The sequence below is a fragment of the Heloderma suspectum genome, chromosome 4, assembly GCF_057233095.1.
Source record: "Heloderma suspectum isolate Gila_16-S chromosome 4, 16-S_ref, whole genome shotgun sequence".
Classification (NCBI taxonomy): Eukaryota; Metazoa; Chordata; class Lepidosauria; order Squamata; family Helodermatidae; genus Heloderma; species Heloderma suspectum.
Genome location: NC_139461.1, coordinates 135,426,153 through 135,441,227, shown reverse-complemented (window position 1 = coordinate 135,441,227; position 15,075 = coordinate 135,426,153). Strand labels below are relative to the sequence as shown.

Genomic DNA, 15,075 nt, shown 5'->3' with positions numbered 1-15,075 from the left:
AACCAGTGCAACTCCTTCAGCACTGGAATGATGTGGTCTCATTGACAGCTGCCTTTAATCAGTCTGGCGTCTGCGTTCTGTACCAGCTACAACCTCTGAACGGTGTTCAAGGGTAATCCCACATAGAGTGCTTTACAGTAGTCTAGGCAAGAGGAGACCAGGGCATGAACTACTATGGGAGCAGATGGTTAGGGAGGTAGGGGTGCAGCCGCTGTATCAGATGGAGTTGGTACAGCACCGCCCGGCTCATGCCTGGCACCTAAACCTCCATGGACAGCAAGGAGTGTAAAATGACCCCCAGACTACGGACCTGGTCTTTTGGGGAAGCCGCACCCCACTGAACACCAGGTCAACATCCCCCAACCTCGCCTTGTCTCTGTCAGGGTGGAAACTGAGCCCATAAAGCCCCAGAGCCGTTCTGATTCTGAGGAAGCGCAACAACCCATGGGAGAGAAGCTCGCTCATCACTCACAGGCACAGCGACAGGGAGAGATTCCTCTTGCCTGCATTCCTGAGATAGTGACTCTGGCAGCGAGACAGCGGGGGATGGGGCCTTGCTGGATGCTTGGTGCAGACGCAGGGAGTGGCACCAAATGGAGGGCACTGAGAGGAGGCGCTCTGCTCGCTTGGCGTGCAAATAACGGTTGCGTCCCGCGGACTCAAGGGTAAGAGGGAGGACCTCTCCATAGCCCATAAGTTCAGAGTCTTCCTGCCCTCCTCCTTCAAATGGGGACCAACTGCCTTACCTGGAGCTTAGGCTACTCTGCTAACTACCCCAGTGCAGTTTCTTGCTTAGTCGCTAGTGATTAGCATCTGAAAGAGTCATTAAGCTGTAAAAGGAATAAAGCCTTGGAAAGATTCCTCTTCGTCTGTGTCTTGAGTTGGCTATTGGAGGGGACTGTAAGAGGTAGCTAGGGCGCTCCTGACAGTCTCCAACAAAAAGTACTTAAGCCCTTATTTGTAGTCCTTATCTTTGGGCTTTCGCCTCCATCCCCCGCCCCCGGATTCTGTTCCAAGTTCTCCTGCTCAAACTTGCCATTCTTCAGACAAAAACATTCTTCCCAGTCTTTCTGAGGAGCAGCCCATCTCCCGCCAGTAGTCCTTCATTCAAAAAGTGTAAACCATGGTCCCAGAAACCAAATCTCTCCCAGTAACACCATCTTCGTAGCCAGTTGTTTACCTGTGGAATTCTTTTTTCCCTTTCTAGATCTCTTCCAAAGACTGGAAGGATGGATGAGAAGACCACTTGAGCCCCAAATTCCCCGAGTTTCCTTCTTGGAGCTTCATAGTCCAACACAATGCAGTCATAGCTGTGCTTGGCAGTATTGTTCATTCCCACACGGATAAGCAGTAGGGGATAACTATTGGCGGACCTGATGAGTTTTGGCAGCCGTTCCATCACGTCTCTAATTTGGGCTCCTGGGGGACAACGTATTTCTCAAGCCAATGGGTCTGGCCAGCACACATCCCCTTCTATTCCTCACAGTAGGGAGTCACCTGCCATGGCCAGCTTTCTCTTCCTCTTGCTGCAGTGAGTGGCTCCATCCTGGTGGTTCTGTAGGGCTCCAGCATCTTGCTTCCTGTCCTGTGAGGTCTGCTGTCTTCCCCCAAAGGCTCAGAGCCACTCTCTTCCACAAGAGCCTCAAAGTGGTTTCTTCATTCCAGTGTTGCAGAGTGCCTCCTGAATCTCTTCCTCCTGAATATCACTGCCCCCCTGCAGTTGTTCTTGCCTCTTTCGGAGTGCCTCCTGTCCAAGAAGACTTCATCCTCTCTTATACATTTTAGTGTGGCCACTCACTATTCCAGACCTCTTACCTTTTCTTCTAGTAATGCAACCAGCTTGCATTTGCTGCAAATGTACACTGTGTTATCTTCAGGCAGGGAAACAAACATACCACATATCTTGCAGGTCACCACCGCTGAACCTGTCCATTTTTTCTTCCATGTGGGTCCTCCCTCTTCTCTGTCAGTGTAGTGGCCCTTCCTGCTTCTTATTCTCTTAACTGCTCAGTGAGTGGGCCCTCCTAAGCATACGCTATACACTTACCTTACGGGGAAATTTGTTAGGGATCTCCTCCACCGAACTCCACTGCCAAACTCCTGTTAGCCCTCCCTGTTAGCTTGCTCAGTGAGTCGACGATATAATTAGTAACGTTATACTAAAAGGTATAGTTAGTCTATGGCCCACCATCTCTTGTTACTGATGAAAGAAATGAGTGCTTTCCCAGAAGGCATGCCATGCCTGACAACCCAAGAAACCATTACGTTGTAATTACCACACACATGCCTATAATGGGAGAGGAAACATAGTCAAGAACCAATCCGTGCTCAACCTCCAAAACAGATGTACGTACTATAGTTCTGATATATTTTCTTTTTTTAATATATTTTTATTTATTTTATCTTTATAAATACTACCAAAATTACCAACAACCTATTCAGTACTTCAATTCTCATCCATACAATATTTTAGTTAGGACACCATAATAACAGAAAAAGAAGAAAGGAAGGAAAAACAAAACAAAACTCCAACATCTCCCAACCTCCAATGGTATTCTATTTTAAAAAACTATATCTATTATACAATCTTACAATTTAGTAAAACAATCTTTTATATCAACGCAACAGTTCTACACTTCATTCCCAAATGCCTGAATATTAGTAATACTAATAATAATAATAATAATCAAAAAGAGAGAGTATAGTATTGTATAATAATAAAACTTAAGATAAATCTTCAACAGTCAATAATATTTTTATACTAGATACTTTGTCTATTTTAAAATATAAAGTAGAAGAAGATACATGAAGAGAAAATGAGAAAAAAATAAAATAAAAAAGAATACATAAAGGTAAACAAATATATATAAAGTAATTTCTTCTGAGTTAGCCTAGATCATGAAAATTACACACAAGCAGTTAACAGTACTTGTTTAGAAATTCCATTTCATGGAATTCCTGGTTTGGGACCGATGTAGCCCTGGCAGCTTCCACAGACTCTCCATGGGAGCTTTCTCAAACAGCTTTTTAAAAGGTTGAAAAACCTTTTCATCTCCCCCCTAGAAATGAAAGGGTGGGCAAGGCAAATAGCTCTGGATTTTTGCCTGGAGTAGGGTAACCCCCACATGATAGTGGAGGAGCTGGATGCCAGGGTTTTCCCCAGGGCTGTACCAACGCGAAAAGCTGTAACAAGACTCCTATTTTATAGGAGAAAACAGGGCTGGCGTGTTCCATAACAATATATCCTGCAAGAAAAATCAGCAATCTATGAGAGATGATTTACGAACTTTGAACAATATTTGAGATCATCTGAGGACCTGTAAGATTTATTGGAGAAAACTATGGCTGAACTGAGGAGGCAAGAAGGGCTTGCTTCAACACCTCCCACAACTCCTGTTTCAAAGGTGCAGAAAACAGAAGATTTAGCAGAATTATTTACGATGATGAAAACCCTATCTTTGCAATTTTCAGGACTAGTTCAAAGACTGGACTTAATTCAAAATTCCATCACTGATATGCAGAGAGCTGTGGATTTAATTAATGCGTCACAGAAAAAAATGGAGTCCAAAATTAATGAGCTTGAGGACCGAGTGGCAAGAAATGAAACTACAACACAAGTTATTTGTAAAAATATATCTGACAGAATCTCTCAATTGGAGGCCTATATGAAGAGAGCCAACGTACGTATAGTGGGGATTAAAAGCTTGTCTAATAATGTGAAATTGTCTACTTTTGTGGATACACTTTTGCATGAGATACGTTCTATATCCTCTGATTATTCTCTTGATATTGAGCAGGCATTTTGTGTGCCAAATCCTAAAGGGAATGATTATACAATTGTAGTTCAATTTGCAAAAGTCTCCACAAAGTGTTATATCCTGAATTTGGCAAAACAAGCTGGAAGCCTTTCTTGGAAACAGGATAAAATTATGCTGTTCGCAGATTACATCAAAGAAGTGGCGAATAAAAGAAGGCAATTTATCAAAGCAAAGAATCTGGCAAAACAAATGAACTTACATTACTTAAAATATCCTACTACACTTTGTATTGTGTCTGAAGACCAGATAAAGAAGTTTACGAATTGTGAAATGGCGGAGGCTTAGTTGAATGTTAAAATGCGTGAGAACTCTGTCACAGTTCCATGATATTACATTTTCATATGTCTTCAAGATTTAGCTGTAATTAAAAGCTTTATATAAAGGGATATCAAAAGGATTAAGGTATTTCCACAGCAGAGAGTGAGCGAGCTGAAATTTGGTACACAACGTGATAACAAACTTTTAAGATCAGGGCAATTTCCTCTCTTCCCTCGAAATTCAGTTCATGAAGTCTGTCTTGTAGTAGGCCAGCACTGCAGCACAGAGCAAGCCAAGGCACAGTTAGGAAGGGATATTTGACTTTTTGAGGTCTCCCTTCATAAAGATGAAGCAACCTCAGAATTCCAGTAGTAGCTTACAGCTTACAGAATGAACAAATGTACACACACACGTGTTAAACAACCAATTATCTTACCTCAGCTTTTATTTTATTGTCACCAAAGCAGAGATGCTGTAAATAAGCAGCAGCATTGGACTGTACTGAGGGGAACTGATGCTGTAACATCTGAATAACCTCTGGAAGTTCTGGATCTCTCCATCCAAACTCTCTGCATACAAAGAAACAAGAAAAGATTTAGCAATGATCCTGGTAATGACAGCAGTGCCTACTGTTGTTCAAGTGCTAACAGCTTAATGTACCACGCAAACAGGAAATGTATGGGGATTCATTGGTATCACTGCCAGACTGAACATAAAAAGGTAATCACTACTATTAATATCCATAATTTTTAAAATGCTTAATCATTATAGCTTTCACTTGATTTGTTTTCTCAAAGTTCTATTATTCTAAAATAATAGAAATGAAATGCACTATAGGAAGCCCTGATAAAGATTAAGAAAACAAAATGTACAAAACCACAGCCAATGTGCACAGACATGCTTTCTCACCGATGCTGAATAGAACCAACCCCAAATCTGGGTTGAGGGATGGGAGTAGGAGAAAAGCATTTGTATCAAAGCAGCCTCAGAGAAGGAACATCACCTGATGCGCCCCATAGTGCTGCAATAAAGAGCAGCATGGGCTCAGCTGCAAGGTGCTCGTTCTTCGCAGTTTGGCCTTGAGACTGGTGCTATTTCTACAAGCAAGCAAGATCCTCACGCCTACTCTCTTAATCAAGTTGGACCAATGCAAAACTCTTACAGAGAAACCTGCCAGGCAAAGGTTTCCAGCTGGGAGAATCCATCAGGATATAACTGTATCCACTATTTCCCCTCTACATAATTTGTATTTGAATGTATCATGAACACTAATTTCTTTTTATCCATTTGTTTTTGGTGCTATATCACACACCCAGCTACTTCTAAATCCCACAGAAAAAGAGGTCCCACAAGAACAATGTTTCTGTACTCCAGCCAAAGAATCAGTGTCTGGGTACTGTGTGTGTATTAAAAAGCAACCAGCTGATTGTGGGTATATTTGGTGTTATTCAAGAAAATCACTGTACTGTAATAAGAAAAAGCCAATAGCCGTAGAGGGGGAAGTTCATGTGGACAGGAGTATGTGTGTGAAGGGCAGAAGGGGAGCAATGAGGCACAACTAAGGGCAAAGCAAACACTATGGGGGTAAATAAGGGGGTACACTAAAGCTAAGAAAACTGTAAAGCTGCAACACAGATGGTTATTGCTCCTGTCCTATCCTAATACACACTGCAGTGTTGTTGTGGTAGTGGTGGTGGTGCAAGGCAGTTAATATATGTTTTCTACTAAATAAGATTGAACCTGTAGCAATGAGGAATGATAAAATAATTGAACAGCCAGTTGTGTCATTCTCCTGTTACATTCTAACCAAAGATTAAACTTCAAGCCAGGTTTTAAATCTGAATAATCTGCTTTGATGTGATTGCTAACATAAGCTTCAGTGATCTGGTTCACACTTCACGGCGGCACTTCCTGGAGTTGTTTAACCCAAGGATTGTGGGGATGAACAGAACATGTAAGCCATTTCCGCCTTTAATTAACAACACAGGAATGCCCCATTCCTGGGTTGTTTTGTGACACACAAACCTGGAAATTCTGGGTTTATGGGTTAAACAACCCAGAGTTAACCCAACAACAAACCACGGGCAATTGTTGGGTTAACTCAACAGCTTCTGCTCCTAGTGTGTGTGGGGCCCTGATTTGGATTGGGACTACCATACAAATAGGAGAGGCTAAACTTTCTCCACAGACCCCAGTTGTTTGTAATTTGTGTTTGGATTCATGAATGCAGACAATCTTCAGAATGGCTGGGATGTTACTTTTGTTTTGAAATTTAAAAGTGGATATGGGGTATACATTTCCTTTTCTGCTATTATGACATGAATTTAGTAACTATTGTTTATACTTGGAGTAATTAATTTGTTTTCTGATAAAGGCATTGCAAGAAAATGGTAATTTAATTTCCATATGTCCAAAAGCAGATGTTCTCTAAAAACAAACGTTTTTTAGCAATTTCTAAATATGCAATGAAATAGCGTTCTAAATATGATAAATTTGATGACTTCCTCATGCACTAGGAGTGCTGGATTCGTCCTAATTCTAAAATTGCTTTAAAAACACAGGCATGTGGTAAAGATGGTGTGTATATGATAATTACCCTGAAGGGAACAGTTTTCTGGATAGGACATGGAACCAATTACTGTTTCAAGCACTGAAATACTATTTGCATTCACAATGAGTTTCTCTGGACTGGATCCAAAGTTTGCTCAGTGGGACTTTCCCATGCCTCCTCCCCATCACCAGCCCCCTACACCCTGAAATGCCTTTCATGAACATTGGGAAACCCTTAGGAAAGGCCTAGGATATGGTGGGAAGCTACAGTTGGAAGAAGGAATTGGAGAAAATCAGGTGGAGGCACTTTGCCTCCCAGAGGGTCGCCTGACCCTTAAGAGAAGCTTTTTGGGGGTGCAGCAGGGAAGAGGGGCATAAAAACCCTGTTGAGCAAGCAGCTTTGACTCTCTCAAAGTCTGTATTCAAACCTGTTTTCCAAAAACTTTCTTCTTGAGAACTCATTTTTCTTGCTAAAGATTTATCTGGGATTATATCCTATTAAATCAGGGGTGGGCAATTTTGGGGGGTCAGGGGGCCGAGTTACTCACCTAGAACCTACTGGGGGCTGCACCCCTCCACTACTGCTGAAATTGCCATTGCAGTGGCAAAATCCCTGCAATTTTGGAAGGAACAAGCAGTGATATGGGGTGGATATTTTCCAGTGCTTTATTTTTCTGTGGAAAATGTTCTGTTTCATAAGTTCATTAGTAAAATGAATATATGCCAATTGCAAATACAATATTAGGCAAGTTTGGCTGTTTCAAATGTATAATTAATGTGTTTCAAGTGATTATTTCCTAGGAAATGTGTGAGAGAGTACATATCTGTCACTGAAATACATATATGTCTCAGAGTGAAATGGAACTAATAAATAGCGATTGCAAAACTGAAGGTGCCCCAACAACCCTTGGTGGAAGAGAGTGGAACTCTGTTGAAACAGATGAGTAGTTGTTAGCATATCATGCACAGTTCTTTGGGTTGCTAAAATTAATTAGTGTTTCAACAGTTTTCAGTACCTTTGTTTGTTTTCTTAAATGTAAACAATTTAAGGGAAGTACTTGCTAATTTTAAAAAGTTTGTAAAAGTATTGCAATAAAAATGTTCTACGTAATGTAATATTTAACACACATTAAGTGTCCTTTAATTTCCCCCCTCAAATATCTCAGGTCAAATACTTGTGGTGTATTGGGACTAAAAATTAACATGGGGTCCTTTTTTCAGCTTTGTTTACTAAATACAAGTAAAATAAACATACTAAATTAGATCTCCCTAGCACAGGGGTGGTCAGCTTGTGGCTCTCCAGATGTTTTGGCCTATGGCTTCCATCAGCCCTGGTCAGGATAGCCAATAATGAGGGATGATGGGATCCACAGGCCAAAGCTTCTGGAGGGCCACAACGTGCCCACCCTAGCTCTAGGGCACCAGAATATTTTCCAGTGGAAACTGAAAGGAAATCCTATGCAAATGAACTCAGTTTGCACTGGAACATTTTCCAATTCACATTTTTCCAGAAAACCCAAATCAGTGGAAATAAGCCACATGGGACAGCTTCTGGGAGTGTGATTTGGCATCCAACAAGGCATGTGCTCTCTCTGTGCCTTGTTTTCTTGCAAAATCATGGGGGCAGGGTTGCTGCAGCAGTAATTTCGCAAGGGTACTGCAAAAATAGCCACAGTGGCCCACATTTTGCCCACTCCTATATAAACCATTACTCACTCTGGCATCATGGCACACTTCAACTTTTCACATTTTGCATGGCTTTGTGTGTCAATGCAAGTTTTCAGTGAAGCAAGATCCTATATCCCGCATCTCAGTCAATGACCACTGTAGATACTGTATTTACTGCATGCCACTTTATTAACAACATTTCTTATAGATATCTCCACAGGATGTTTTCAGGAGTGCTTTGCTGTATTGTTGTGCTCAAGATGGAATCAGTTCTTCACAATGGCAGTTTCTCTTCATCTTCCATATTGAACAGGAGCCTAGCTCTTCATCCACCATACTGTCAACAGGCAGGCCTGTCCTAAGAAATTTTGCCCCCTAATGTGGAAAATAAAAAATAGTGCTCCCAAATAAACTGATAATTCGCTACTCAAAGTCTACCACCTGAACTAACCCACCTCTGAACAAATCTAGCCCCTCCATCAAATCTGTAAATGTTTGCTCATGTGAAGAGACCTCACATATGTTTATTAAGCCCCATTAATTTCTGTAATTACTCGGATAACATTTCCTCACGGGTCCCAATATATTAGTGTTTGCCTATGTTGCATATTTACCATATGGAGAAATGTATAAAACTGCATTTACGAATAGAAATAAAATACTACATCAAATGGCTATAAACAATTTACTTTGCAAAACGTGTACTTTGCAAGTCTGGCAATAGCGACTACAGTGTGCAGTGATTTAAATCAGCCATAATTGGAAAAAAAAATCAGCATCTGTTAAAAGTAAGTAACAGTAGCATCTGTCTTTTACAGGCAACAATTGTCTCAAACGGGTAATACTTCGACTTCAACAGTGCTTCATTTTCTACTCAGATGTGTATTTTTAAAATAACAGTGATGAGAAAAGCAGTACTACGAACAAGTGGAGAACAGACATACTGCAGTACGTACGTAGCTTCAGAACATAACTTCTTAGCAATTAATAAAAGATTTGTAGAATATATGAAGGAATATAACCCATAGCATTTAAGAAATCTATGAACCCTTTAATTGTACAAAATTCTTCAGAAAAATTAGTCAGTGTATCCCTTGATTTTCATGTTATCCATAGAGGTTTCTTGATTTTAGATACTGCAATATCTATAGCCCTGTTGGCAACTAATGTTTACTAAGGGCCACATTCTGAATGGAACAACACTGAACCACAGCCACTTACTTCAAGATATAGACAAAATTCTCTCCTTGTTCAGTTGTGTACTCCAGTGTGTGAGCAGACACTGGCAAATAGAAGTGAGCAACTGAGGGTGAGGCACATCAGAGGATTGTTCAGAGCTTCTACTACGGTTCATATGGGGGTCGTGGTGGTTAGAGCCCATTCGTTGCATCACAGCTCATGTGAGAGAACTTTTTAGTAACCAGGAGAGCCTTGGGATCAGGGTATATGCTAGGGGCCAAACAGTAGACTGTGTACTGAGACATTTTATAATGTTACTGCTATTATGTCTGTGTTTTTATAGTTATGATTGCTATTTTGACTTGTTTTATGATCTATAATTCTGCACTGTAAGCTGCCCGAGTGTGCTGGTCACACAAAGGCAGAGCAAAAAATGCAAATATTAATTAAATAAATAAATAAATAAATAAAGCAAGAAAGGAAGGGAGGAAGGAAAGAAAGAAAGAAAAGACTGCAAAGTTGGTGCCAGGCAAACTCTCCCTGCACCTGGGGAGGGCACCCCAGAGGTGCGGTGCCTGCCACCATTGAAAAAGACGTATTTTTGCTTGAGAGCTGCTTCTGAAGAAGAATCTTATGACCTGAAATGTGTTGGTTTGTAATATATTGCTCTCAGTGCACCTTTGAAGTGTCCTACCCTTTGCTTCTGTGTGGGAGCCTTTCCTAGTGGGTCATCATTGCCCATAGTGACATAGGTGGCCAGTGTGTGGCATGGGCAGCAGAGATGTATTGAACACCTGGACCAGAGCAGCAGCTCATGGCTGCAGCATAGTATAAAGGGAGCACTCCGCCTAACTCTCCTATGCTGGGCTGCTTCCTGCCTCAATAGGCTAGATACAAAACCACACCAAGACGCGGGGGTGGGGGGAGGGTGCATGTGAGTTGTAGTATACACTGATTTGGCAATGTTACTTTGCACTAGACTAATGTGGTGCACCTGCCAAATAGGTTGGCCACCACCGGCACAGACTGTGGACTAAGAACAGAACACTACAGCACTGCAGCAACTAAAGTGAATATTCACAACCCCATCTGAATAGGGCTAACCTGCAAAAGATTCCACATGCCATTTACGTTTTGGCAGGGGAGTGTATGATATTCAAAAGAAAGATTAAACACAAACAAAAGATAAATGCTCTTCCCCCTACAGCAGAATTACCAGTAATTTGTTGCCTGTTGTGCTGTGGAATAGCATTTATGTTCATTTGCACATGTTTGTGCAGTTACCTGTTAGAAGAAAAAGGGTTAAAACAAACATGCGCGTGCCAAGTATGAAAATACTGGAGAATACAGACATTTTTAAGAGCATATGCCTCATATTTGATACCCTAGGGATGCATTAGCAGTACCAGTTTTACACCAAAGCTTCAGGGCAAGTATGACGAACATCCCTTAGTTATGGCAAATCTTCAAGGGTATGTGTGCTAATTTCTAGTTCTAATGTACATTAGAGCAGAACGTCCACATCTGATCAAGCAGTTGGCATACAGAATCACAAACACCAGTATCTGTTCTTTTCCAGGCACTGCTTCCCTGCAGGCAGCATTGTGGAGAAGATTTCTGTAGAAATCATATGTTGAGAAATGGCACCAAGCATTCATCATAAAAGGGGGGGGGGAGTTTCTTGTCTGCTGTTGTGAATATGGTTGTTAATGATGCTGTCTTCTCAGTGCTTTTTGTTTTATTGTTAGTATTGTTTTTAATTTTGTCGTGATTTATATTTTCATTTGCAAGCAGCCCTGAGTTTGATTTTATCATAGAAACGCAGAGTATAAATGCGAAAAGAAAGGAAGGTAAAAAGAAATTCTCCAAACCCCCAAATCTCATGGCTGTGTGATTATCCAGCATGTTCTTGAAACATGATTTCAAACTGACATACCCTTTGAAACATAACAACAATTTTTAAAGTTGCTTACCCAAGACTCCTGCAAAAATGGAAAAGGGCTGCACAAATTTACTCGCAGTAAGAACATATGATGAGCCTTGGTGGGTCAGACAATGAGATCCATTTAATCAAGCTTAGTGTTTCTAGTAGTGGTCAGCCAGCTTTTTCTGGGAAAACCACAAAAAAGGAATTAACGAAACAGCCCCCTCCTGCTGTTGTGCCCCAGGTATTCAGATATACTGCCTCTGAAAATGGAGGTTCTGTTTAAAAGAGGCTGCTGCTGGCTTGTGTCCTGGGGAGGGAAAATAGCATTTACATAATATTGCTAAGGTAGTGAATAGAAGTATAGCTGGCTCCCCTGCACAGTATGAGCTGTTTGGGCTTTCCTGGAGTTATGGAATAATTTTGTGCTTATTTATTTAAAAACAGTTTGTATCAAGGGGTTTGTCAGGCAGGAGCAGAAAAGGATGGCTCTTTATCTGCCATAGCGCAAGCCACAAATCAGCTAAAGCCAATGCATCAAATTAGACTGAAAGCAATTGGCACAGAATAAGCAAAAGGCATGGCATAATGATTAATACAGTTTGAATCAGACTTTGTTTTCACAGCAGAGTTGTTGCTTTTTAAATTCTAATTTAGGATGAAAAGGCTGCAAAGTGTGGGCCATTTAATTCTCAGTGGAAAATGGAGCTAGCCTCACAGAAAGCAGGATCAATGTTTGGAATCCATCCTTCACTCCTTTAATTTGCTTCTCCAGAATAGATTCATGATTTATTCTGTGGCCATGAAACCTTAATGAAATGTAAGCAGTCTTGTTAGACTCCTGTTTTCTCTGTTTTACGTTAAGTTTATCTTTTTGTAAAAATGTATGCACTTTGTCCCAGAAGTTTATGATTCAACGCTAACATACAAAGTAAGTTTTAATTTTCCCTCACTATGAAAAGTAATTGCAAAACATATTGCAGCTTTGAACACTTTCCAAAAGCCTTGCTGTCATAAGAGCATCTTTTCAGTATGGAGCAGCAGGCTGGGAAGCAGCATAGAAGCTGGTGGAGGAGGATACGCTCAAGCAAAATGCCCTGCAAATGGTGGCTGCAAGCATGAAAGAGAAGCAATCTTTGCTCCTTCCTTCCCCACTGAAGCTTCTTTAAAGGCCTTGTCGCCTCTGGGGCATTGGTAAGGCAGGAGGGGGCTCAGAAACCTCACAGGGAGGGAAAGAACCACAGCTTGTAATTGTGAACATCATCTGCATCTCCACAGAATCCCAGTCTCATCTACTGACCTCATATGCCAAAGAGTGTGGGGGAACAAGATGAAACACTGCAGAAATAGCCAAGCCCAGGGAACCACAGGATGTATATCCTACGCTGAGGAAACTGTGCAACCACTGGCCTCCTTGATTAATACCCTCATCTACTAGGGGGATGAAGCAGCAGATCATAACCTCTATGGGTAAGGTGGAAAGCTTATGTGAGTAAGCGAGTAGTAGCCGCAGAAATATTACAATATGGGGATTTATTTCCCTGTAAAGAAACTATCATAAGACTAAAAGAAACAGAAGTCCTTAAAAACCTAAATGTTGGAAACAGTCAACCTGAATAAGAGTAAATTGGATAATCTGCTGCCTTGAATTTGTGATCTCTCCCACTGAGCTAATTTAAGTTCTTTTTCAAATTCTTGTATATCCTATGCGTGTTTAGAAAGAAAGAAGTCCTACAACTCCCAGCATCCCCTAGCCAGTTATGTAGTTTTTTTTCTGTCTAAATATGCATAGGATTGCATTCGAGAAATTCCATTTGACAGGGAGGTGGACTGGGTAGATAATTCTTTAGAACTGCCTCCCAAGCAGAGCCCCGTTATTCTTTATCTCTAATTGAGTTCCACCGGAGGGGTAAAGACTGTTTTGCTTTTAAAAGCATTTCTAGTTGAATATTGTTAATCTAGTTGCAGTGTTTATTGTTCTTAGCGGTGGATAATTTTTGGTTCAATTTTAAAAGTATCTGATTTTATTTATTTTAATTATGACGTAAGTCACCATGAGCTTTTCAGGAGAGGTGACACATACATGTAATGAATAAATAAAACAAACAAAAATATACCTTTGTTGCCATGAGCAGGGCTGTCGGACTGTGAACAGAGGTTTTCACAATATGTACTTTCATATCTCTCTTTGTTGTGGTGTGCAGATTTAGTCAAAAATTCTTCTCAACAAAGCTGTATTTTCTAAAGTCTGAACAGCATAAAACATGCAAAGCAATAGCCCCATCAAAGCTGCATAAACAGTGTATTCAGAATGGTCTCCTCCAAACTATAAAACATTCACAAGGATTAGTCCTAATTGCCCCACCTTATCTTATTCTTTGGTTCTCAGAGCACCAGCTGAGACGAAAAAAAAGGAAGAAAATGGAGGGGTGTGTGTGTGTGTGTGGAGGGGGGGAGATGAAAATTTGGGAGAATAGATTGTCACTAGTCACTTCCCTGAAGTAAGACGGCTTTAGGTCAGAAAGTAACTAGAACAGGGAACATGTGTTCAAAGTCTGACTAGCCCTGTGGCCTAACTGAGGTCTATGGCATAATTTAGAGAAGGTCTGTGTGTGCAATGGAATCCCCCCATTCCCCAAACATGGCAGCTTCCACTTCATCACAGTGCTTCCTTTTGACGTTTGAGGGAATAAATTCAGGGGTTCAATGGGTCACTGCCCAAGTTTCCATACAATAAAGCACAGAATCTCGTATTCAGGGCACAGCTCTGATCAATATGACACAGGGCTGTATAAAATATCTCTTATTGGGTGCTAGGATCATTTTAAGGGCATGAATAGTAATTTCAAATATTATTTTTTTAAATGTACCAAAAAAATGCTGGGAAGCTCAAGTACAAAGACTGTCTTCCCTTGCCAGCAATGATGATTGATGTCTTTTTATTTATGTGATCCTCAATGTCTGTTATTTTATTGCACTCTATTCCCTTCCAGAAGCAGGTGTAAGTGTCTTTGGCAATACAGCCCTGTCATGTGCAATACTATAGCGCTCTCCTTCTGATCATTTGTCTTCCCAAAGGGAAATAAAATTGCTGTGAAATGTGGCTTTTCAGTAATTGCTATCCCATTCGTTTGAATTTAGTATAGAACAATGATTGCTTTCACCTTCTTACTTACTGCATTATAGCTTTATGAGAAAACAAACGGAAACTAAATGCAAAAGGGAGGTGAACAAAGGTCAAGCATGTGGTGAACAGGTTTGAAAGCTGGCAAAGCAGTGAAATTCAGAGAAGATTAAGACCCTCGAATCCAGAATCACAGTATTCATTTTGGTGGTTCCACTCCAACCTCTTCTTGTTCAGACTACTTACAGCTAAAGCCTCCAACTTTTATTCACAGAGATTAGCCCTATTCAGACATCATGCTAAGCCATGATGGCTATGAGTTTTGAGCTAGCCATGATGGCTTATGAACAGGCATCTGTCCCAACCATGGAAGTTTATTAACCACCATGTTCACTAAACACTTGCTGCAAGATGGTTAGTGGGATTTACCATGGCTTACCATGATGTCTGAACAGCCTCCATGGTTAATTTTACAACTGCCATAGCGCTCCGCAGCAAGAGTAGCCAAAGGAGTAGCCACTGAGCACCAAAATGGCCGGCAGCACCAAGCACCA

General features: G+C 40.9%; 1 protein-coding gene across 1 annotated transcript in view; it reads right to left on the bottom strand.

Annotated features, from left to right (window-relative positions):
• Positions 1-15,075, bottom strand: part of CTNND2 (catenin delta 2) — an 861,592-nt gene that overhangs the window by 242,074 nt on the left and 604,443 nt on the right. The window contains exon 11 of the mRNA XM_084850586.1: positions 4,513-4,645. Coding sequence (XP_084706712.1) covers positions 4,513-4,645 — 133 coding nt within the window. The remainder of the gene's footprint in view (positions 1-4,512; positions 4,646-15,075) is intronic.